The sequence below is a fragment of the Magnolia sinica genome, chromosome 11 (assembly GCF_029962835.1).
Source record: "Magnolia sinica isolate HGM2019 chromosome 11, MsV1, whole genome shotgun sequence".
Classification (NCBI taxonomy): Eukaryota; Viridiplantae; Streptophyta; class Magnoliopsida; order Magnoliales; family Magnoliaceae; genus Magnolia; species Magnolia sinica.
In genome coordinates, this window is record NC_080583.1 from 54,944,169 (window position 1) to 54,969,671 (window position 25,503).

General features: G+C 38.0%; 1 protein-coding gene across 6 annotated transcripts in view; it reads left to right on the top strand.

The window, feature by feature from the left end:
* LOC131219156 (probable protein S-acyltransferase 22) overlaps positions 1-25,503 on the top strand; it is a 48,034-nt gene that overhangs the window by 15,283 nt on the left and 7,248 nt on the right. For 4 of the 6 annotated variants that reach the window (XM_058214166.1, XM_058214165.1, XM_058214167.1 and 1 more), the window contains exons 3-7: positions 1,291-1,704; positions 3,653-3,721; positions 3,804-3,875; positions 4,163-4,291; positions 4,383-4,463. In XM_058214166.1, the coding sequence (XP_058070149.1) occupies positions 1,291-1,704; positions 3,653-3,721; positions 3,804-3,875; positions 4,163-4,291; positions 4,383-4,463 (765 nt within the window). The remainder of the gene's footprint in view (positions 1-1,290; positions 1,705-3,652; positions 3,722-3,803; positions 3,876-4,162; positions 4,292-4,382; positions 4,464-25,503) is intronic. The other 2 variants (XM_058214170.1, XM_058214169.1) reach the window with 2 other exon arrangements.

A 25,503-nucleotide genomic window follows, 5' to 3' on the forward strand; every position in this document is an offset into this window, starting at 1 on the left:
ACGTCTTAGCACATGAAAAGGTCATGGTCCAAAACATAGGGAGTCAACACGTGGCCTGCTTGGTCAATGGCTTGGTTCTGTTGCACTTGTTCATAGTAATCCCACTTGTACAATAGATACAGCTTAGAAAATGAAAATTCAGACTTCCCCGGAATTGCCTAGTTCTTACCAAACAGATATTAGACTTTCCCAAGGAACCAGTCTCAACCAGATAGAATTTAACTGTTCTCAGCAAGCATTTTCCCTTCCTTGGTTTCCCTGTAAAACATACACACTAGGGGTTGCTTGGAAGCATATAATTTGAACTTATATGGGAATGAAGAGACCTGTGTTTTGATACCTGGTTCGTTTAAGAAATCTGTCCTATGGAATTCACTCCCACACGTTCAAAATAATCCCACTTAAACAATATTTCTTAAAAATTATATTTCAGACTTCCCAGGAATTACCTAGTTCTTACAAAGCAGATTTCAGACTTCCCCAAGAAACCAGAGTCACTGCCAGATAGAATTATAGACTTATCCAGTGGGCTTGTCCTGTATTGTAAGTCTTTTAGGCTAATAAATAAGGGAGGAAGACATCAAAACCCTAATTACCTCTCTCTCTCTCTCTCTCTCTCTCTCTCTCTCTCTCTCTCTCTCTCTCTGTATAGTCAAGTGCATGCATTTTCTAACCTTATACCCACATCAAAAATGGTACCTGCAAATCCCTCTATTTTACAGAACTCAGAATTAGTAATGGCTTTCTAAATTTTGGACCCTAGCCCTCTTCGCAACCATTGGGAACCTACCTTGAACGTTTTCCCTAAGTAATAGCCATGTCAATGTGTGTTTGATGCATATCCTTTAGAAGTTGAATTGTAACGCATGGTATCATGTATTAACTACTAAATAGCATGATGTAGGATCGATGACACATATGCTTAAGAAGTTCAGCTGCTGACAAGTACAACTAAAAGCAATTTATGAGAGCATTAAAATAAATTACAAGATATAATGTACGTAAATTCTGACAAAATATGTTTTTTATCATGATCAACAGTGTTGAAAATTGTCATATGTAGGAAAATCATTTAGAGGTCCTTAATCTTCCTTTTTCAAATTATTTGAAGTCCCTTTGCATCTTGAAGTTCAATGCTTTGTGTTTCTCATGTGGAAATACATTTGTGGAACCTACGCAAGATACACAAAGAGCTCATGCATGCATGTTGACACTTGATTATAAGATAGGGGCATTTACTGCATTTCAAAATTAAGGATAGCATAATAGCATTGCTACTTCTCATGCCAGGTTACATTTGTCTTCTGCCTATACATTTGGTCTGCGGCTACTGATCCTGGGGACCCAGGAGTTTTCAAGTCGAAGAAGTATCTTAGCATCATGGGTGATGGGAAATATGTTCATCCGAAGGCATCTAAACTAAGTGCTGAATCTACTTCCTCTGTTAAGGATGTGAATGCTGCAATAATTGGAGAAAAACCACTGGATGAGGGTGTGGGTGTAGATGCCACCAGGGGTGAAGGGAATCCAGTGAATGCATTTGAAAAGGAGAACACATCCTCGCATAATTTTTCCTTCTGTTCGGTTTTGTTCGGATGTTGTCCTTTTGCTTTTACAATCAACAATCCTTGTTCACGTGAGCAGTCTTCAGAGCAACGAATGAGTGAGGACGGCATGTTTTACTGCAGCCTTTGTGAAGTAGAGGTATGCATGAAAATTGGCAATGATGACGACCTTCAATCCCTTCGAAGAGTTTATAAATGGTCCAATTTGTACAACTGGCTATGAAATGCATTTTTGTGACTGCAATATGCCTATTTTTTTCCTGCCCTTTTGTGCACTATTATTTGCACAAGTTTCCTCTTGAAATATTCTTGTTAACTACTGAAAAGACTTAGTTGCAGTAGTTCCCGAAGGGTCGAATTCATTTGCATTCCTTGTAAATGTTTTATTTGTAGCTGTCTTATGCCAAATCTGCAGAAGCTGATTCTGTTGCAGACACATGAGAAGGAAAATGACATTTTTTTCCGTGTTTTGAATGTAAGAATGTGTAAATTCAATGATTGCTTTAAATGCCGATGTAGCAATGACAGGTGTAAAGCTGTCTGTTTGTTTTCTTGATACAGTTATTAGTGTTGTTTTCATGACATGTTTGTTCTGTTAATAACTTAATATGCTCCCTTCATTCTCTCTGCTAATTGGGGTTTTCATGTTTTGGACACTTCACATGTTACTCAGTAAATGCCTGGATTTTTTGTCGTTTTTGGCTGTAGAGAAAGGTGCCTTCTCCCAATTTGCTTTTCTATTGGTAACCACAATACTGTGAAAGCATTAAAAGAATTTGGACAAATTCAAAAATTCCTTTCATCCTCTTTTTCTTCACCTTCTTATTTTCCTCCTCTCTGACCCTTCTTGTTTGCAGTCTTTGGATTAGAATACCTCAAAGTGGCAACTGGAAGACACTGATGATGGTCAAAATATTTGAGTCTGAACAGTAAAACTAAAGAAAAGAAAAAATAACTAGAGGCTTTTGTTTTGAAAAAAATTGGATCTCTGTTATGACTTTTGTCTTCTAGTTTATTTATACTTTCTAATCTCATCTCTGGCGGTATTACCGAATGACCTGAAAAGAGTTAAACATAATAAAGTGATAACTCACTGGAGCAACTATTTTTACTCAATTCTGTGGTTTGCATCATTTTCCATTTTTTTGAATTGAAATACTAATGCATACAGCATACTACTTGAATTCTCAATATGGAATTTGGGTATATGCAAACCAATCAAGAATAGATGGCCATAGATATTAATATCCTACCCAAACTGCGTCGAACTTTCTTTGAATTTATTTGTTACTTTCATGTTGTTGCTCACAGACGACTTGGGGGATGATGCCTGTGAATTGGGTTGAGGACATCAGAGAATTATCTAGTCTTGATATGATCTCTCTCTCTCTCTCTCTCTCTCTCTCTCTCTCTCTCTCTCTCTCTCTCAAATAAATAAATTTATGAGGGGCTCTGTCAGTGTTACAAGTTCTGCACCCAATTCCAAGTCTCTACCATGAAGCTTGTGTATTGGGATGAGGCCACCAATGAATTATCTAGTCATAGTCTGAGCTTGTTCGTCCATTGTTTTAGAGAGGTGGATAGCTTGGCAGGGGTTCACACGGGTTTGGTGTTCTCCTCCCTTCTGGTTTTGGTGAAGGACTTTCCTCGTTTCATTGCATCTTTTCCTCGTTTAGTCGCTTCTGTTTATTTGTCGAAAAAGAAGCAAGTTGCACACATGAGTTACATACATGCAGTTGGCCTGTGTAAAATTCAAGCATCAGTAAGTTTTGTTCAATCTGTAGTCTTGTGCTTCTACATAGGGTGTCGTCCTCCAGAATCTGACAACCTGTATACATCAGGTCATAAAGTAGCTATGTTTCTACCTTCTCCACCTGTTCCCCTTTTCTCCCTCTTGCTGTAACTCCTTTCCACCTGGTACATTGATTGTATCTGTTGTAAAAACCCATATGTGTGGACTGCGTCCCAGGTACATCTTGTATAGCTTACTTGATTAGTTGTTTCTATGGACTTGACATGATAGATTGATGCACTTTGTATGCAATGTGATTTGTGATGCTTATGGACGGTTGATGGATGCAATGCAGGTTTTCAAGTACAGCAAACACTGTAGAGTTTGTGACAAATGTGTTGATGGCTTCGATCATCATTGCAGGGTAGAATCTCTTGATTTGCGTGGAGTCTTCCCAGTCCCTTTAGGGAGCATGTTCTGATGCCTTCTTTGTGTTGGTTTTGTAGTGGCTCAACAACTGTATAGGAAGAAAAAACTACAGACGGTTTTTCATTCTCATGGTTTCTGCCCTACTCTTGGTAAATGCCAACCTCCCTTCTTTACACCTGTTTAGTTTAGACTCTAGGGTGTCATGATCCATTGTGTCCTAAATCACCACTCTCTCCTTCATCCCCTTGTGGTGTATGGCACCGTCACTTCGACCTTGAGCAACTATTTCTCACCTCCCCTATTGAAGTGGATTAAATTCCGCGTCTGCAAGTTCAGCTGTCAAGAGATGTAGTAAGCTTTGATTTCGGGTCCTTTTCATTTTGGTTGATTATTGACAGGTGTTCGTGGTTTGTGCACCTTGGTCTTGAGGTTGCAGCTTATTCTACAGTGGTCCATGGGCATCCTTGTATTGATATGCTGTTTCCTTGAGCGGGAGCGGTTTGCTGCAGAGATCATATCCAAGCTGGGGAGCAGTTTCTCTTTGGTGCCCTTTGTTGTTGTTGTGGTGACTATTCAATTGTCCATTCATCTCCTCCACTTTGACTCAATTATCGCCGTCATCTTGCACTAACAGGATGGAACTTTATCTTTCGCAGGCTTCTTGCACCGTCTTGGCATTGATTGCTACTCTACCACTTGCCCAGCTCTTTTTCTTCCATGTTCTTCTCATAAAAAAGGTAAATTTTGAAATTATTTGTCACTTCGAACATTGTGTGGATTTATGGTACTCTCTTTGATGCTACAGTGCTATGGTTGAGCTCAACTAGCATCAGATTACTGCATTATCATTGGTCATTTCCAAGCTGACCTGTTTTTAAAGCCATGCCCAGGCGATTTTTTCCTGTGTTTTGATTTTCATTTGCTTCAATGTTTCTTATACTTCTTATACTATTGCTCTTCAAAATTTTTACTATATATAATTTTTTTTTGAAATACAACCAGGAGCAATTTCTGGCCCCTAAGAAGAATCCTCTCCCCAAAGTTAGAGCCAAACTTAATGAAAGCGTAAGAAGAGGATGAAGCAAGAGCCACCGTAAGACACCATGTGCAACCCACATTTATTTACATCTAATATACCCCATCCCCAATTAACTGAGAATAGGCAGTCTCTTGCCTCTCTAGGCAACTCCTCTATTCTTAAGAATGTAATCTTTCTATCCCTTGAGCTACCCAAATTCGCTAGCTTATCTGCCAATGGATTGCTTTCGTAGCAAATTTGTGACAACTTGAAGTTTAGGGATAGGAGCTTTTTCCTGATTCCACCCACTAATACCAAATCAACCATGAGGGAGAGATAGAATAGCCAAAGCTGGAAACGACACATAGAGTTTCCTATTTCCACGTTTACCAAGCCTCTCTCCACACAAAGGGAGACCTGTCAAACAAGGCTGTAGCTTCTGCCATTGTTTTAGTCACCATACAGTAGTAGTTACTAAAAGCAAAACAGATGTTCCCTGTGATGTCCCTACAACACCCAACTCCATCTCCTGGTCTCAGGTTTCCACGCGATGATCCATCCACATTAAGCTTTTCCCATCTTAAAGGAGGTGGAACCCACTTCAGAACCACCACAGCTTTAGGGGGCTTACATGAAAGAGGAATACTTGTGCTCTGCAGTGAATATATCTCCAACAGGCGACCCACTGCCAGAGCAACAACACAACCTTCAATAGCCCTCAACCAGCATTGTGCCTTCGAAAACTTTACTATGGTCAACCTGCTTACCTGAACTTGGCCTTATTCATTGCCAACCACAACTCCCACATGATTAGGCACAACACCATGTCCCTTAGCGTCATGAAGAGGGAGGACATTTTGCTCAAGCTAAACCTTTGTTGCAGACGCATATGGATGGGCTGGTTGCTTATAAAATGAACTTAAAAATTCTGCTAAAATAGTTCCGTACTCTCACCGCCAATGCCCCTCTAGCATACAGCTTTTGTTTGCACTTGACTCACTTCTTACTATGGATGATTTATTATCATATTCATACACTTAAAATGGAGTCTACTTTTTCAGGTTGATTTGATTGAACTTGACATGGTTTCTAGAATGCAAAATAATGTCTATAGTGGACTCTCACTTACATAATAATAGTCTAATGGTATTATTATCAAGATTTTAAACAATGGTATTGCCTGAAAAAAAAAAAGAAAAAAAAAAGAAAGAAAAAAGCTGTAAAGAAAGGGAAAAAATGGGAAACACAAGAATATACGTACATATGTGCATGCATACATCATATATGTATGTATGTATGGGAGATGGTCTCCTGTGAGTAGTGTTGTAGCCTACAAGAGACCATGTGTGCACACATACTGGGCCAAGCAGGGTGGGCCCTACTTTGATGTGCTGTTGAATGCACCCTAAGTATTAGATGTGTCACATCCAATGTTGTCAAATCACATATGTGCTAGGTGTTCGGTATCAGTATCGGTGCCCACCGTTACCAATATGGATACGCCCCGTATCAACCGATACGGGGGCGTAACGGCCGATACGGGTCCCATATCAGTGCAGATTTTTTATTTTTTATTTCATCAAAAATTTATGAAAAAAATGGATTAAATCCGGAATATTCTAAATATTCCAAATATGCATTCATTTATAATTTGGAACATTTTTATGGTGGTGTAACGGTCCACTCTTTGGTGAGAAGCTGTATTGGATAGTCCGATGAATTTATGAACCAAACAACCTGGATTTGACTGCAAAACTCATATATTTAATTTTCTAACTATCTAATATCAATGATAGATATATTAGAATGAATGTAATATTAAAATATCTTACATGTGCAGGTGTTTGCAATTATTTTTTATAATTTATTCTATTTCTATATTAAGTTATTAACATACCTGAGGAGTGAGGTCTCTACTCTAGAGTCTAGACTAGAGTCTAGACTTGCGTAAATTACAATGTTCATTTTATTTTAAAGTCTTCATTCTTCAACATGTCAGAAACTTCTCCTCCTATCTTGTTCCCGTGGCTGTGATTCCTGTCCTGTCATCCTTAAGTCAAGCATATAAAAAATAAATAAATAGTAGTGTCTGATATACTCCCCTGCAACTTGATTAAGGATTACTTGATTGGTTGTTATGGGAGTTATTTTAAATACAAGTTTGGCAGTGTCAAGTGTGTGCTTACAATAGTACTGCTGCAAATACTTACCTTAATACAAATATATACTTACTATTACCATAATAAAATTCGCAAGTCACCACCAAAATGAAAATATGCTTTTTTGTGGTTGCTCGACCTCCACATCATCGTCATCATCAGGCTGAGGCTGTCCAATAGGTGGAGGTGCTGCATATCCATAATATCAAGTGCCAGAAGGAAATACTAGGTTAACGAAACTAGAGGATGACTGATCCTGATTAGGCGACTCTGACCTCGAGTAAGGATATCCACCAATACCCGTCGAATAGTCATACTAGTGCCCGTACTCAGGCTATTGAGAATCTTGAGATTGAGAGTGTGCCTGTGATGAGTAACTTGGATTTGGATCTGGATATCTATAATCATATGGATATGGATCGGGAGGACTACTCCAACATGAATGTTATGGAACAGGCTCAGTATAACCATAACCATAATCCAATTGACAATAAGAATATTCATCATAATGCCTAGGACCATGGGCCTGTTGATGTTCCAGACCTCCTGGACTTGGTGCGCCACTAGACCTACCCTCCTTCTGCTGGCTGTATCGTGACTCATTACACTCATAAGTTTGACCTCATGTACTACCTTATTGATGTTCATTGGCCTCACGATCTGTAGACAACTGTATGGTATACTGAGCAACACCAGAAGTGCCAGTGCCAAGGGTAGGGGCATCATCATCACCATCATCCGATATGGTCACGCTACCACTACTCGTACTCTTTCGTTGATCTTGATCCGTATTTGGTATAAAAGTTGCCCCTCTTTCTAGGTCCAACATAGCTGCACAACTCTCTTGTTACACTGTGCGTAGTAGTGGGTCATCAATTTTCAATTCTTCACTATCCTCTTCAATTTGCTTTTCCCTTATTTCCAACCAAGGTAGAAGCGGGTCGTCCTCATCATAAATATTGTCCAAGTTTATTGGACAGTGGTCTATGTCATCGGCGCCTGTAATGCTCCTATGATGTCGTCGCATTCTTAGCTTTGTATTGTAGTGCATGAAGACAAGTCTATCCAATATCCTAGTCTGCAATTTATTCTTATTCTTTGAATGAATAAGTGCAAAACAACTCCAATTCCTTTCGCAGCTAGAAGAAGATGTTGTCTGGCTCAAAACTTTTATTGCAATTTTTTGGAAAGTCTTTGTACTCTCTCCGAAATTCATCCACCATTCGGCCGGTTGCAACCTAGATACTGCATGTTGTGCAAGAGCATCTCCAAAGCTACCCAGGCGATCTCTAAATGTATCTAATTCATTCAACGCCTTTATTTGCATATCTAAGTCAGGCTCTAATCTCTTTATCACATTTTTTGGCCTGACACGAACTTCATTATCCGCAACAAATGATTGGGTATATCTGTACCTAGGATTTAGGTAGTAACCTGCTATATGAAGATTGTGATGGAGTTGTCTATCTCTTGTCGATCATCTTCTAATAAGACTCACAGCTTCTACAATCACGTTGAATTGCCAACTTTGCCTTATCCATGACATCGTATAGGAAGCCCATGGTAGGTGCTTCATCGGTTTCAACAAGACGGAGTACCCTCATTAGTGGCTCCATCACTTTTAGGATCGACTTGACCCTCTTCCAATATTTGTTGTCCTGTATGGTGTTTACAACTTCAATCGGTGTCCCTGATGTCTTTTGCCCATGTTTTGTGTTGAGCTAATCTCGAGAAGCGAACATCTCACTCAACTTTCCCCTATGCTGGTGTAAACTCTCTAATGTTATAAAGTTTGTTGCAAATCTAGTCGCCGCATGCCTCATCAACTCTCGTCGTTTCGTGAACTTCCTCATTATTGCGACTACTTGATTATGGTTGTAAATAAACGTTGTCACTTCTCTTTCCCTTTCGACAATTTCCTTAACATTCTTTTTCTTCTCAATATCTTCCAATATAAGATCAATATAATGGGCAGCACATGGTGACAAAAAAAATTTGTGGTCACTTTTTCATCAACTTATGTCCTGTAAGCTTATATGACGCTTCATTATCTGTCACAATCTACACCACATTCTCCTCTCCAATCTCATCCACAACTTTATCCATTAGTACGAAAATATAATCAGAATTTTTTGTTACGGCTGAGGCATCGATTGACTTGTAGTATATAGTTCCCAAATGACAGTACACTATGAAGTTGATCATGCTGCGTCTGGTTGGGCCAGTCCAACCATCGCACATGATCGTGCATCCTCTGGCTTGCCATACAGGTTTAAAGGTAGCCATGTATGCTTTCACATCCGCATACTCTGCATTTGTCTATTTCCTCCTAATATCCCTAGCCTTGGGAGCTTTAATTCCTTCACCTGCTTCTGCTGCTGCATCAATTACCACCTGCCAATATGGAGAATTGACCGCGTTAGGAGGTATGTTGGCACGTATAAATAACTTTGCTGCTGCCCTACCTAGCTTCTCAATGGAAGTTCCACTCCACATTTGTTTTATCTTCTTTTGTTTAGTTGATTCTTTCCTAAAAAGGATTGGATCAATAGAAGGTCTCCTAGGCTCATTTACTTTTTCGTCCAAATGTATAGGGGCATCACGTGAAGATGCCCCTCGTCGGCTCCCAAACATACGTCGTAACCCACCAAACCTATTCCCCCCACCCCTACCTGCAGAAGCAATCACACTCCCAGCTGCACTCCCACTCCCACTCCCCTTGCCCCCCCGGTATCACATATTGACCCACTTGTGCCAAACATGCGGCAACGTTTTTCCTCTTCACGAGCAAGATGCAAGCTCTCTCTCCTAGCCTGAGTGGTAGACTTCGAGGAGTTTCAACACGAGGTCTTGGGTTTGAAACCCATAGGTGGTGAAATCCCACTACGGCGTGCGTGGGTGTGTGGCGGGTGCATCTTTATAAAAAAAAAAAAAAAAAAGGCTCTCCTAGCTATAGTTAATTCTTGATCTGAATCTTCGTCAGAATCAATAATATCTTCATCACGAACGCCTATATATTCAGGACCAAACACTTCCTGTCGGGCCACACCCAAAATCTCATCTTTCTTCTTTTATCTAGTAACACGTTTACCCTTCGACTCATCCAGACTGGCTTGCATTAAAATCATTCTCTTTTGGTACTCTAGTACATCTCGCAACTTGACCCTTTCGATGTGCCAAATGTTATTTGAGACGCGTAATTCCACCAGTTACTAGTCTATCACAATAGTTGCACTTTATTTAGTGCCTAGTATCACCAACCCTCTAATAATGTTGCCATCCAATATCTTCACTTGTTGGCCAGACCCAGACATTTCCTTAGCTAGATTAGATATGACCTATATATATGTGAGATTGTGAGTCTACTCGATTCTCTAAATTTATATTCAGTTTTTACTTTTTATAGGAGAATGAGTTAATTAATTTAAATCTTGAAAACCTAATGTAAATAGATTAATAACAGAAAGTTCGAACTTTTGAATGTAATCAATAAAGTTGATTTTATGTTCTAAACCCTAAGAAGCTACAAAACCTGTCCAAAATAAGAAAATATAAACATGAAGTCACTAATTTGAAAATAGAAAAAATATAAAATCACAACAATAATCTGTTAAATGGACATTAATATGTTCTACTATGATTAACACATCATATTCTACCATTAAAACATCAATACATTGAATAAAAAATGATTTTTCGAATTAAAAAAAAAAGGCTGAAAATAGTGCGTAAATAGAAAAAAATATAAAAATATATAAAATCGCAACCATAATCTGTTAAATGGACATTAATATGTTCTACTATGATTATCACATCATATTCTACCATTAAAACAACAATACATTGAATAAAAAATGAAATTTCAAATTTAAAAAAAGAGGCTGAAAATAGTGTGTAAATAGAAAAAATAGAAAAAATATAAAATCACAACAATGATCTGTTAAATGAACATTAATATGTTCTACTATGATTAACATATCATATTATACAATTAAAACAACAACACATTGAATAAAAAATGAATTTTTGAATTTAAAAAAGAGGGTTCGATTCCCCTCCTTGGCTTTACCCGATATATGTGCTTGTGGGTGATTGCATGTATCCACAGGGATTAGTCTCACTTGAAATAAGAGGTGGGGACACACTGTGTCTTCAAGAAAAAAAAAAGGCCGAAAATAGTGTGAAAATAGAAAAAATATAAAATCACAACCATGATCTGTTAAATGGACATTAATATGTTCTACTATGATTAACACTTCATATTCTACCATTAAAACAGCAACACATTGAATAAAAAAAAGATTTTTTGAATTAAAAAAATGGCCAAAAATGGTGTGTAAATAGAAAAAAATATAGAAAAATATAAAATCACAATAATAATCTGTTATATGGACATTAATATGTTCTACTATGATTAACACATCATATTCTACCATTAAAACAACAACACATTGAATAAAAAATGAATTTTCAAATTAAAAAAAAGGGGCTGAAAATAGTGAGTAAATAGAAAAAAAATCACAACGATAATTTGTTAAATGGACATTAATATGTTCTACTATGATTAACACACCATATTCTACCATTAAAACAACAATACATTGAATAAAAAATAATTTTTCGATTAAAAAAATGGCTGAAAATAGCGCGTAAATAGAAAAAAATATAAAATCACAACAATAATCTGTTAAATGGACATTAATATGTTTTATTATGATTAACATATCATATTCTACCATTAAAACAACATTACATTAAATAAAAAGTATAAATACCTATTTTTGAAGAATTTTTGGAAAATGGCCAGCGGAGCTTCGAATCAAGAAAATCCTTAATATAACTTATTTTGATCCTTAATTTCAAGCTAAGGGTGGTCAGAATTTGCAATAGAATGATTTAGGAAGAATTTGGAAGAGAAAAGTATCAACAAAAGTGAAAAATTAGAGTTTAAAAAGAAAAGAAAAAACTAGTTGTTTTCTGACTGTTACGCCTTGATCGTTATGGGGCTGTAACGGCCATTATGGTTACAAAAACAAGGGGGTGGCCGTTACGACCTCGTAATGCATAATGGTGTTAGCCGTTACCATTACGTATCGGCCGATACGTAACCGATACCGAACACCTTGCATATGCGATTGCATATGGTTGTGCGCATATGCGATCGCACAATCGCATACGCAGTTTATATATATATATATAGGGGAAATTTTTTTTAAAAAATGTAGAAAATTCTAAAAATTAGTGGACACTTCCCTAAGTGTTTGGCTAACTTATTTTACTTATTTAAGGTTCGTTTGAGACAATCAATAAAACAATCAAGTACATCAATAATCTTTTTAACAAAGCAATCAACAAGTTATTTAATGTACAAATACAATTTATAAGCTATGTAATTATTAAGAACTTCAAAATTAGAAATTTTATTGATAAATGAAACTTTCAAGTTTCAAGTTACAACTGACTGTACAAATACAATATAAAAAAGCATTACTTATAAAATAATGAAATATAAAAAATAAACATACTAATATTACATACATTGATCCAGTTGCCATCGTGGCATCTGATCACCATTGTCGTCGTCATCATCATTGTCATCCAAGTCGTCTTCTTCTTTAATGCATACTTCTTCTGTTTCTTCATCATTTGTTCACACGAGTACCTCAATAACATCTAATGGTTGATCTTGATCATGTCTTCCTATCTCCTCAATCTCATCCACTACTCGACTACTATTGCTCACCCTCCATTTATTTGCCTTCGAGTGGAAGTATTTTCTCCAAGCGTCGATTTGAATGCGACATCTTCGACTTCGGCTTATGTTAGGTCCTAGCCTGCAAAGAACATGTCTCCTGTCTCTACGAGCTACTCACTATCTACATGCAAATTATCTAAGCAGAGAGGATCATAGAAATCAGGTTTTCTCGCCTAATATAGGATCGTTCTCACAGCTTCTGGTTGTATTAGACGAACACCAAGTCATTGAGCTTCTTTTGTTAAAGAAGATTCGTTTTTTTTTTTTTTTTAAATTTAAATTTAAATTTTATTATTATTATTATTTTTAAAGAAAGTGCATTAGTGATGGCTTATGTACGTTACTTTTACCTCCCTAAGATTTAAGATTAAATTCAACATTAAGTAGTGAATTGCCAAACTTATCACCTCGAACGTACTCCAATTGCACTTGCAACTGCTAGCAAAACACGTGAGTCCAAGAATCTTCATGGGTACCTTCTTTAGTGCTGGATTGTTTAGGTCCACTCCATAGGCAACTCACAAGTCAGTTGAAATAACAATTTTTGTAGGTTAGATTTTATACATTGCAAGAAACTATTTCTAAGTTACTTAGACATACTCGCTAAGACGTTCATACCTACTTGGCAATTTGAGAGTCCTATGCCTGATGACTATATCTGTTGAAAATATACCCGCACTCTTCGTATAGAAGTTCAGTAAAGTTGAAATCCTATCTTGTTCTTCTTTATCTAGAACTATTCGTTCCAAGGCATAAAAAAATGTCAACTATATGCATCGCTTCTGCCTTAGTCCGATCGGCGGATGTGAACAATACGACTGAATTAAGGATTTAGGCAATCGAATACAATAGAGATGGCGTTTGTCTGCCCCATCTTCTATTTATAATATCTAAAGTGGGCCTATAATCACGCTTCCTATTACTCTATGATTTTATTTCTAGTCCTCTCCATCGCATCATAGATGTAATCCATTGGTGGCTTTTCATCTTTTCATTCACCAATCACAGCACAGTCACTAAGCGGGTATTTGTTTTTTCAAATTTCACTATAAATAGTGGTAAACTCGTAATAATTACTTTTCCCCATAGTTTGAAAGGAAAGAAAATAGCAGGGGACTTGCGCCTTAAAAACTGTGTACACTAAAGTGGGATTGGCCGATGATAATCAATGGCTCCCATCGTGATGTATGTGACTGATCCATGCCATCCATCTGTTTTACCAACTTATTTTTGAGCATAAGCCAGGAAATAAGGCAGATCCTAGGATCTTGTGCACCACACCACACGAAACAGGAGGATAATGATGTCCATTGTTGAAAGCTTAAACCTTCCATGTGCACCCCACTGATGTGTATCTTTCATCCATCCTTTTCATACAGTCATACAGACATGGATAAAGGGAAAACACAAATATCAGCTTGGTCCAAAACTTTTATGGCCCATAAGAAGTTTTTAGCGGCAGGTGTTTAATTCCCCTTATAGTGTGGTCCACTTGTGCTTTGGATTTGCCTAAAATGATATGATAAAGTGGATAAACGGTGTGGATCAAACACATATATCAATGTGGGCTCCACAAATTTTAATTTTTCTGCCTCGATATTATCATCGAAGCCATTAAAAAAGTCATAACTGTCATGCTATACCATGGGGCTGGTTTGTAAATGTTGTGGTAAATAAAGATGACTTAATTACCACCATTTACCATTGTAAATGGAAAATCAAACACCCATTAAGGAATTGTCAAATTCTAATGCCTTTGACACTTATGTCAAAAAAGATTGCGAAAGGTTTGTGTATTGGACTAGCTTCTCTTAGGCATTTTTTGACCAACGCCCATTATTCTAATTGGCCAATACTGCAAAGCTTCTAAGTTGATTTTTCTTTGAATGCAATCTTTGTATTTTTAAGAAAGCTGTTGTGAAATAGGTGATAGCTAGACGTAATAAGTTACATCCAATGTGTTTTCTCATTTAATGGAGAAGAAGGGCATGCTTGTATATAAAGACTATGATTCTTCTAGCCTTAGCAATTACTTTTATGTACACCATACTTATAGCTTCTAGCATAAGTTACAATGTGCTGCACAAGAAGTCCAAAATAAATTGCATTTCTCTATAAGAGGGCGATCAACGGATATGTAGGAAGATTTGTTGTCTGTGATTACTTGGACAACGTATTCCTCTATCACTTCCTCAACTACACTATCTAATAATTTAAACAAATAATCGGCTGTGTGAGAATGGGCCGATGCATTTATGCACTTCAAAAACATTGTCCCAGTTTGACAATTCAATAGAAGGTTTATTAGAGTCTAACTGGATTTATTGGTCCATCCGTTGGCCATAAGAGTACAACTGTAGGTTTTTCATGATTCTTTGTATTCGGTTATGAAACTTCTTCTATAATTAACCTCGGTTTTGGGATATGTTTCTCTCATTTTGTGATATGAAGGAGCTTAAGCCCAGTTCCAAATTGACCTATTGCTTCAACCATAATTTTGAAGCTTTTCAACTTAATAGTGTTGAAAGCAACACTGACTTGGTATAACCACTTAGGGATATGTTGAATCGTGGTTTTCCCATCTTTTTACTTGTATCAATTTTCTAATGTGGTTTGTGCAGGTCCTTTGCCCTTACTCCTTTGGTCAACCACATCGGAATGTAGGTGTTGAGACCTAAATATTGCATATTCATCCATTCAATTACATTAGCTTTGCTCTCATTTAAGTGTTAATCCAATATAATTATGTATGTTTTCATCATGCGAGGTGATTTTGGACCTAAAGATGAATATGTGTGTAAAAGGATGGATCTAGAACTCAAAAGAAGATAATGAAGAATTAGAGATTTGAAAGTCATTAATGAAGAATTTACATGCCAAAATCCAAGAAAACTAAGTACAAAGTATGGAGAAAAGACCGGCAAAATCACACAATCCAATAATAGAATAAATAGACTGTTTGGTCCCACCTAAGCTTGGTTCGGTCCGACCGAATGTGCATAAAACAGTACAACAAGAAATTGTGATTTTTAGAATTAATTCGGCTCGACACTTCGGTCTGATCGAAGCCAACTTTGCTCTCACCTAAGAAAGCTTAAGTGGGACCTAAGGTAGATAGATTCTTCAGATATATTTCAGATGAAATTCGATGTGACCGATGCACATTAAATTGCGTAAATTCAAAGTTGGTTTGCGATTTTTCCAAGGCGGTGCGAAAGATAGAGTTCCAAAACTATAAATTGGGGTTCTTGCTGCCAAGATATCAGTATCTTTGGTTTCATATTCAGGAGTATAATAAGTCAATTTGTATTCTTTAACACCAGCTTTGAATCCAACACTTGCTTTAGTCTCTGTTTTTGGTGACAGAGTCAGAACACACAGTAGATCCAGATTCCACACTATGCTGTGGGCTAGGGAGAGAGCTACTCTGCGAAGCTGGGCGTTCAATGTTCTTATGGAGTGAGGCAACCCGGAATTTCTGCCCGCATCTGAACCCGTTTAATATATGCATCTAACTTTCGATTTCGCTACACAAATTCAACATATGGATCTCGCCGCTCGGCTCCACCTGATCATGAGAAAGACTGTAAAGCTACTTCACTCGATTTATGACTGGGGAGGAAACTCTCCTCCTGAATCAGGCCGAAACACTTTGATCGATCGTTGCAATAGAATTTCAACCATTATCTTGAATCTCTGAAAACAAGTAATCAGACTTGTGCCGTAATAGATCCAAGTAAAGCGAGAATAGTTGTCCACAAAGATAACGTAGTCAATTCAATAAGAAATCCAGATAGAGGAGTGGGGGGGTCTTAGATATACCTGGGACCCCCATGTTTAGATTCTTTTCCAAGCTGAAGTGGCTCAAAAATGTCCTAAAAGCGTCGGAACAAGAACTCGTTTGGGGATGTATTCAAAAATCTCAAACTAGCTGAAGACGTCGATGCTTATGTGTGAAAATGATCTAATTTAAGGAGGGTGGTCAAAGCAAGGACCGCTACGGGAGGTCGAACCAAGGACCTATGGAAGTCAGGGCTCGTCCCCGGTCAATATTGGATCAAACAATAGGGGGCCATAGCACTGACCTGTACTGACCTCAGCGAGCAGTCTAGCTATGTACTCCGGTTAAAGCAAAGATCCTCCTACTATTGCTTTCTAGTACCACGAATCCAAGGTTAGCGACTAACCAATGTGTAAGGGAAAAGAGCAACCGCCTTATTTGACAGATTTCGAGCAACCACTGTAGCTGTTCCTCATGGTGAGCCCCGGACCGGGATGGAACCGGCCTTTGCTGCCCTATTCTGACTTATGCTTGCTTGACTTCTTCAGCTGCTTTCCAGGTGGTGCAGTAACGGGTGCAGTGGCTAATATGATGGCTGGAGAGGGATAGACTCTCCCTTGTTCCACCTTGGCTCGCAACTTATTGGCTTTGGCCACTCGCAGGTCTTTGTTCCTTGTTTAATCGAGTCCCGTTCCACTCATGCTTGGCAAGAACTTCGTCTCATTTGGTCAAGTCGAAGGGAAAGTCGCCAATCCTAACTGCTAATGAAGACCATTCCTCCCCTATCCTGAGGTAGGTTGCTTTGTCAAAACTACTTAATAGTTAGTTTTTCTGATGGGACCAGCAAGCAGCTTCTTCAGAAGGCTCTTCAGTGGAGAGACATTCTCTGTCACAGGAGTAGGGGTGCGATTGAGAAGATATGTAGCAGTTGTGAATGCAGCTTCTGCCCAGTACAAATTCGGCACCTTCATTTCCACAGAAGTCATCGAGCGGCGCCCCTTTACTAGTAAGGGTGCCATGGCTACCTTACGTTTGATTCACTTCTCATGGTATCACCTATATGTTCCTAAAGCATCTTCTTAGGTTTGAAAAGTGAGAGAAGGCTTAGGTAGAGCATCGATAACGTTCTTCCACTTCAATTTCTTCACGGGTTCTAGTAGATCTTTTTTACTTTTTTCTTTCCCTAAGATGTTAGTCTTGTTAGGCTAATCTCTTAGCTAAGGCTAATGGATGAAGCTTGTAGTTAATTTCAGTATTTAGTTTATTATGATTCAATAAAAATGGATTGAATGATGAAAGTAGCATTGATTTAGTTTGAATTTACTTTAACTCTTTGAGTTGTTTATTTTTGGATTTGTTGTGCACCCAGGTATAATGAATGCTTTGATTTAGCAATCGTTTAGCCTGAATTAGAGAAGGAATCAATCTGTATAATTGATTGATCCAGTGATGCCTAAGGGCGCGTTGAACACTTTTGATTCCTTGCGATTAATGTCCGAAAGTTTCATAAGAGAATCAATCAATTGAATTCATATTCTTCTTAATGTTTGTGAATGGTTTAACTGAATTATCTTCCGATTGGATAGAATAGGATTTCGATTCCAATTGAGATATATATTGAATCAATAAATTGTTATTGTGATTACTATAAGTGGATTCCTTAATCCTTAGGCTTTTATCTTTATTTGTTTTAAACTCTTTTTCTTAAATCGCTGGATTAAAAACCTATACAACCATTAGACTTAGATTAATTCTAGATCGTGTTCCTCATTCCTTGTGGATTCGACCTTGGTCTCATCGAGTTATTACTATGTTGTGACGTTGCACTTGGGGTTGTGAACAGTAGGGCCCATGCCCGCAAGCTCTTTTCGGTGCCGGTGGTCTAGACTGCCTGGTTGACATGGGGCGAGGGGTAGGACTAGGTTCATCTACATCAGCCACATTTATATTCTCATATGTTTCTTGTTCCATAAACTCATCTCAAAGTATGTCATTATCATGGGTTTTTTCCCTCTTTTGATTGTTTATCCATGTACTACATGATTTCTTTTGGGGTTTATTATTGGGACATGTTTTTGCATTTGATCCTAGCGTACGTGCAAGGTATTGGTTGTGCCGTGCAATGCAATGGCACTGACAAACCCACATAACTCACACACCATATGAATCTTTTTGGTAGCACTACGATAATGCTCGTACTTCCAACCCGGGTCATTCGACTTGGGTTTCAAAGAAAGAGATTGGGAAGAAGACATGACACTCATATCCTTGTAAGAATAAAGAGAGAGTTACACACCTACACTTGTAGAAATTAGAGAGAGAGAGGGAATTACACACTTGTAGTTGGAGAGAGAGAGAGAGAGAGAGAGAGAGAGAGAGAGAGAGAGAGAGAGAGAGAGTTACACAACTACACTTGTAGAGAGTAGAGTCTAGAATCTAGAATCCTAGATAGAGTTACACACTTACACATACACTTCTACTCTTCTTTAATCTTGAATAATTTTTGTATTGACTCTTGATTCTTGAATTTTGTAGTTTCTACTTTAGGCCTATGCTTATACACTTGTAGATTCTTGTAGCTTATAACCTTGTACACTTGTACACTTGAGTCTTGAAAGTTCAAAAAAAAAAAAAAAAAAAAAAAAAAAAAAATTGAAAGAGAAGGTAAGTAATAGAGAATGAATGAGAGATTAGAGGATGTAAGAGAAAGAGAAAGAAATGTAGAGAATGAATGAGAGATTAGAGAATGTAAGAGAGAAATGTAGAGAATGTAAGAGAGATAAATGTAGAGAATGTGGAGATTAGAGAAGGTAGAGAATGTAGAGAAGGTAGAAAATGAATTAGAGATTAGAGAATGTGGAGATTAGAGAAGGTAGAGAATGTAGAGAAGGTAGATAATGAATGAGAGATTAGAGAATGTAAGAGAGAGAAATGTAGAGAATAAAGAGAATGAATGAGAGATTAGAGAATGAATATTACTATCTAGTATCTACTAAATGAAATGAATAAGAATTAAGAAATGAAAGTATGGGAGGATGTAGAGAATGGACAAAGAACACTTGAACTTTCAGGTTTTAATGGAATCTCTTGAGTCTTGATATTTAAAGTCTTGTATACTCTTAAAAATAGAATTGAAAAAGAGTTGTTGGTCTCTTGTTGACTTATAGTTGTAGAGAGATTAGAGAGAGAGAGAGAGAGAGAGAGAGAGAGAGAGAGAGAGAGACTGAGTTTAGGTGACGAAAATGCAGAAAAAAGTCCCAACAGTCAGATTTCTGATGTCGGTCCATTATGCGATCGCATATGTTGTATGTATGCGATCACATAATGTCACATAAAGACACGCGATCGCATATGTGCTGAAATCGCATATGATTTCTTCGTAGATATATGCATATGCGATCACATTTGACAACATTAGCATTATTGTAGTGCTACCGAAAAGATTCACAGTGTGAGTTGTGTAGGTTTGTAAGTGCAGGTGGCATTGCATGACACCACATTACCTTGCACATATGTCGGAATCAAATATAAGAGCATGTCCCAATATTACTCTAGAAATTCGAAAGGAAATCATAGAGTACATGGATAAATAATTTTTTTTTTAAAAAAAACCACAATAGTGCCGTTCTTTGAGAGGAGTTCATGGAAGAAGTATATGAGAATATAGATGTAGTTGATGTGGATGAACCTGGTCCTGACCTCCCGTGGACCGGGCAGTCTAGACCAACAATACCAAAAAGAACTTGTGGGCATGGGCCCACAGATAGGTGTTGTAGATCACATCCCGAGGATGTGGTTGACCAAAGTGGTAGGTGAAAATGACCTGTATAAACCACATTGGAAAACTGATATAAGAAAAAAGAAGGAAAACCACGATTCGATATATCTCTAAGTGGTAATACCAAGTCGGTGTTGCTTTCAACACTACACTGTTAAGTTGAAAAGCTTGAAGGTTATAGCTGAAGCAATAAGTCAAATTGGACCTGGGCGTAAGCCTCCTTCATATCATGAAGTGAGGGAGACATGCCTTAAAATCGATGTTGATTATACAAGAAGTTTCATAGCCGAATATAAAGAATCGTGAAAAACTTATGGTTGTGCTATTATGCGAACAAATGGTATGATAAATCCGGTAGGACTCTAATAAATTTTCTACCGAATTGTCCAACTGGGATTGTTTTTTTAAGTCCATGGATGCATCAACCCATTCCCATACAGTCAATTATGTATTTAAATTATTAAATAGTGTAGTTGAGGAACTAAGGACTACATTGTCCAAGTAATCAAGGACAACACAACCTCATATATATCCGCTGGTCACTACCTTATGGAGAAGAGGCGTAGTTTATTTTGAACTATTTATGTGGCACATTATGTATATCTTGTGCTAGAAGCAAGGTATCCCGTATCGGTATCGGTTGGCGTAACGGTGCCCACCGTTAACGATACGGATATGGGGGTGTATCAGTGATACGGGGGCGTAACGGCCTGTAACGGTGCAAAATTTTTTTATTTGCCAAAAAATATGGATTAAATCCGGAATATTCTAAGCATTCCAAATATGCATTCATTTATAAATTGGAACATGTTTATGGTGGTGTAACGGTCCACTCTTTGGTGAGAAGCTATATCGGACTGTCTGATGAATTTATGAACCAGACAACCTGGTATTGGCTATAGATATTTTATATTTAATTATTTTACTATATAATATCAATATGAATTAATTAGAATGAATCTAATACCAAAATATCTCATATTTGTAGGTTTGGTGTATTACATACCTTGTGACTTGTGTACATTTTATTTCAACATACAATCTAGGGACTTTTATGTCCAATTATATAATTCATATATCTAACAAATTAATATAATTTTTCCCAATAAATGTTAAGAAAAAATTTGAAATTATATTCTAAGTAAATAGTGTTGTTGATTTAGAACTGATTTGGTGGGCCATTTGATGCCCCAAATCAATGTTAAATTCATGCAATCTATTGGCACTTATCTCACTAATGGATTGGTGGATATTTATTGAACAGTGATAAATGAAAAATATCAAATGATCATATTTCAAAAAAAAAAACAAGTGTTTGCAAATTAATGGTGAGAATCATTTAAACAATTTAATTTTGGAATTGTGACTTGGCAACAATAGTGCCATAATTTAATTTATTAATTTTGAGTTAATGTATGCCTTATGGACAATTTTTACGGCCATGTACATAGGGCCCACCATGATGTATGTATTGTATATCAATGACATCCATCTGTTTTATCAAATCATTTTAAGGCATGGTCCAAAAATAAGGTAGATCCAGATCTAAGGTGGACCACTAGTGGGTGAGGCCTTGAAATTGGGGTCCACCTTGATGTATTCGTATATCCGTGCCGTCAATCTATTTTGCCAACTCATTTTAAAGCATGATCCAAAAAATCAGGTAGATTTAAATCTTAGGTGAACCACTAGTGAATGATGCACTGAACATAGGACCCACCTTGATGCATTTGTTGTATATCCATGCTGTCCATCCTTTTTGCCAACTCATGGTCCAAAAAATGAGGCAAATCCAAATCTTTGGTGGACCACACAATAGGGATTGAATTCCCACAATTAAAACTTATATTATTATTATTATTATTATTTGTTAATATTATTTTTTAAGTTGCGAACTGGTGTTTTCCTTGATCCATGTCCATGCAACCTTGTCAACAGTTTCAATGGTAAATAAACATTACAGTGGGTCATAATAGGTTTTTAACGGTGGGCATTCAATCCTACCGTGCGGTCCACTTGAGATCCGAATCTACTTCAATTTAGAGACCATGCCTTGAAATGATCAAGAAAAACTGATGGGTGGCATGAATATATAATATAACACATAATTCAAGGTGGACCACATGCACAAAAACAATGCAAGTGCACGGTGGACATTCAATCCTACTGTACGGTCCACTTGAGATCTGGATCTACTTCCTTTTAGGGACTATGCCTTGAAATGATCAGGAAAAACTGATGGGTGGCATGGATATATAATATGCAACACATAAATCAAGGTGGGCCGCATGCACTAAAATAATGCAAGTGCACTAAGCGGCATACGCTGCAGACTACCGATAAAATAAGGTAAGTACGTGGCTGTTTCGGATTAGCTACCTACAGGTTTGAGTAGCGAGACACGCTACTGAAGTGACGTCACCAAGTTCTGTGGGCCCCACCATAATGTATGTTTTATATCCACACCTTCCATCCATTTGTAGAGATCATTTTAGGGCAATATCCAAAGAATGAGTTAAATCCAAAGCTCCAGTGGACCCCAACACAGAAAACTATGGGGACAGTGACGCCCACCATTAAAAACTTCTAAAGGCCACGAAAGTTTTAGATCAAGCTAATATTTGTGTTTTACCTTATTTCATGTCTTTTTTAACTTTTGAACGGGTTGGATTTCAAATAAAAATTATGGTGGGCCTTAGGATAGTTGCAACGGTGGGAATCACTCTCCCCACTGTTTTCTGTGGTGCGGTCCACTACATCTTTTTATCTGCCTCAATTCTCTGGCTCATGCCCTAAATAATATCTCAAAATGGATGGACGGTGTGGATACAACACATACATCATCGTGAGGCCCACAGAACTTGGTGACGTCACTTCAGTAGCCGACTCGCTACTAACCTGTCAGTATCTAATCCGCGTCTGGTCACGCCCCCATTCATTTTTTTTGAGACCACGACAGAGGGAGAGAGAAATGAGAGGGAAAAATAAAAATACAAAGAAAAAAATGAGAAGGAAAGAAAGGGAAAACGAGAGAAAGGAGAAAACGAGAGGGAAAAAGAAAGAAGGTGGAAAGGGAGCTGCATCAGAGGGGAAAGAAGAAGAAAAAGAAGCAGGAGGAGGAGCTGCAGCAGCGCCGTGATGAATTGCAGCAGCGCCGCGGAGAAGAAGAAGAAGAATAGGAGGAAGAAGAAGAGGAAATGAGAATAAGGTTAGTTTTTTTTTTTTTCGTTTTTTCTTTTCTTTTCTTTTCTTTTTTTTTTTTTGTTTTTTCTTTTCTTTTCTTTTCTTTTCTTTTCTTTTTTCGTTTTTTCTTTTCTTTTCGTTTCTTTTTTCTTTTTTTCTTTAAGGGTTATTGCCCGTAACAATTGTTACGGGCTCGTAACTGCCGTTATGCCTTGTAACGGCCGTTACGGCCCCGTAATGGCCGTTTCGGTTCCGTTTTCTGCACCTCTCTGTTTCAGCCCCGTATCGCGTAACGATAACTGCCGTTACTGTTACGTATCGGCTGTTACGACCGAAACGTAACCGATTTGGGATTCCCTGGCTAGAAGACATAGGCAGGTTGTACATAAAAGTGATTGCTCTCGAAGAATCACGCCCTTTATGTACAAACTTGCCCTTCTTCTCCATCAAATGAGAAAACACATTGGATATAACTTGTTATGTCTATTTATCACCCATTTTGCAATAGTCTTCTTAACAATACAAAGATTGCATTCAAAGAAAATTGAACTTAGAAGCTTTGCAGTGTTAGCCAATTGGAATAATTGGCCTTGGTCAAAAAATGCCGAAGTGAAGCTAGTCTAATACACCAACCTTTCGCAATCTTTTTTGGCATAAGTGCTAAAGGCATTAAAATCATCAAGACCCTTAAGGGGTGTTTGGTTTTCTATTTACAATGGTAAATGGTGGTAAATAAGTCATCATTATTTATCATAGCATTTATAGCCAGCCAACCCCATGTTATGATGTGATAGTTATGACTTTTTGAATGGTTTTGATGCTAATATCAAGGTAGAAAGATTAAAATTTATGAGGCCCCCAATGATCTGTGTCTGATCCACACCATCCATCCATTTTTACCAGATCATTTTAAGGCACAAACCCAAAATTTAGGCAGATCCAAAGTACAAGTGGACCACACTATAAGAAACAAGAGGAATTAAACGCCTATCATTGAAAACTTCTTAGGGGCCATAAAAATTTTGGTCCAAGCCAATATTTGTGTTTTCCCTTCGTCCATGTCTGTATGACCATATGAAAAGGTTGGATGAAAGATACACATCAGTAGAGCTGGGCATCGAGTTGAGTCGGACCGAGTTAGGGCTAACCCGACTCAATCTGGTTTTGAAATAGGCCTAACCCGAACTCGACTCAACTCGATATCGAGTCCAACACGCCTGAACTGATCCGAATCCGGGTCTGGCCTGGACTAATCCGGACCAAGTGCAACCCAGTAAAAAGTATCGAGTTGGCACTCATTCGGATCGAGAGATGAGGGAGGGAGTGGAGAGGAGAGAGAGGAGGACGATGGTGAATCCGACGATGGTGGTGAGTGGCTGTCGGGCGGTTGTCATGCTTGGAAGAGGGTGGGAGAGAGAGAGAGAGAGAGAGAGAGAGAGAGAGGAGGAGGAGGAGGAGGAGGAGGAGGAGGGTGGTGACGGTGTTGGGTGGTTGTCGGCCTTGGAAGAGGAGGATGAGGGAGGAAGAGAGAGTTTGGTATCGGGTTGGGGTGGGGTCGGTTGCCGCGTATGGGGTTAGAGATACTTAAAAATTAAGGTTTTTTTTTTTTTTTTTAAAATAAATTATATATATACCCAAATCTGAGTCGAGTTGGTTTCGGATCTAGTCGAGTCTGACCAGATCGTGTTTCGGGTCAAGTCAGATTGAGTTACTGGGTAACTCGAACTCGACTCGGTATGAGTTCGGATTGGGTGAAGCCTACTCGGTTCGAACTGACTCATCCATTCGGTTCGGGTTGAGTCGGGTTCAAATGAGTTGGACAAGTCGAATTAGGCGAGTTGAGTCAGTTCGTGCCCAGCTCTACACATCAGTGGGGTGCACATGGAAGGTTTAAGCTTTCAACAATGGACATCTTTATCTCCCCGTTTCCTATGGTGTGGTCCACATGATCTTAGGATCCGCCTTATTTTTTGGCTCATGCTCTAAAATGAGTTGGTAAAACAAATGGATGGCATGGATCATTCGCATACATCACGATGAGATGCAATGATTATCCTTGACCAATCTTGCCTGACTGTACACGGTTTTCAAGGTGCAAGTCCA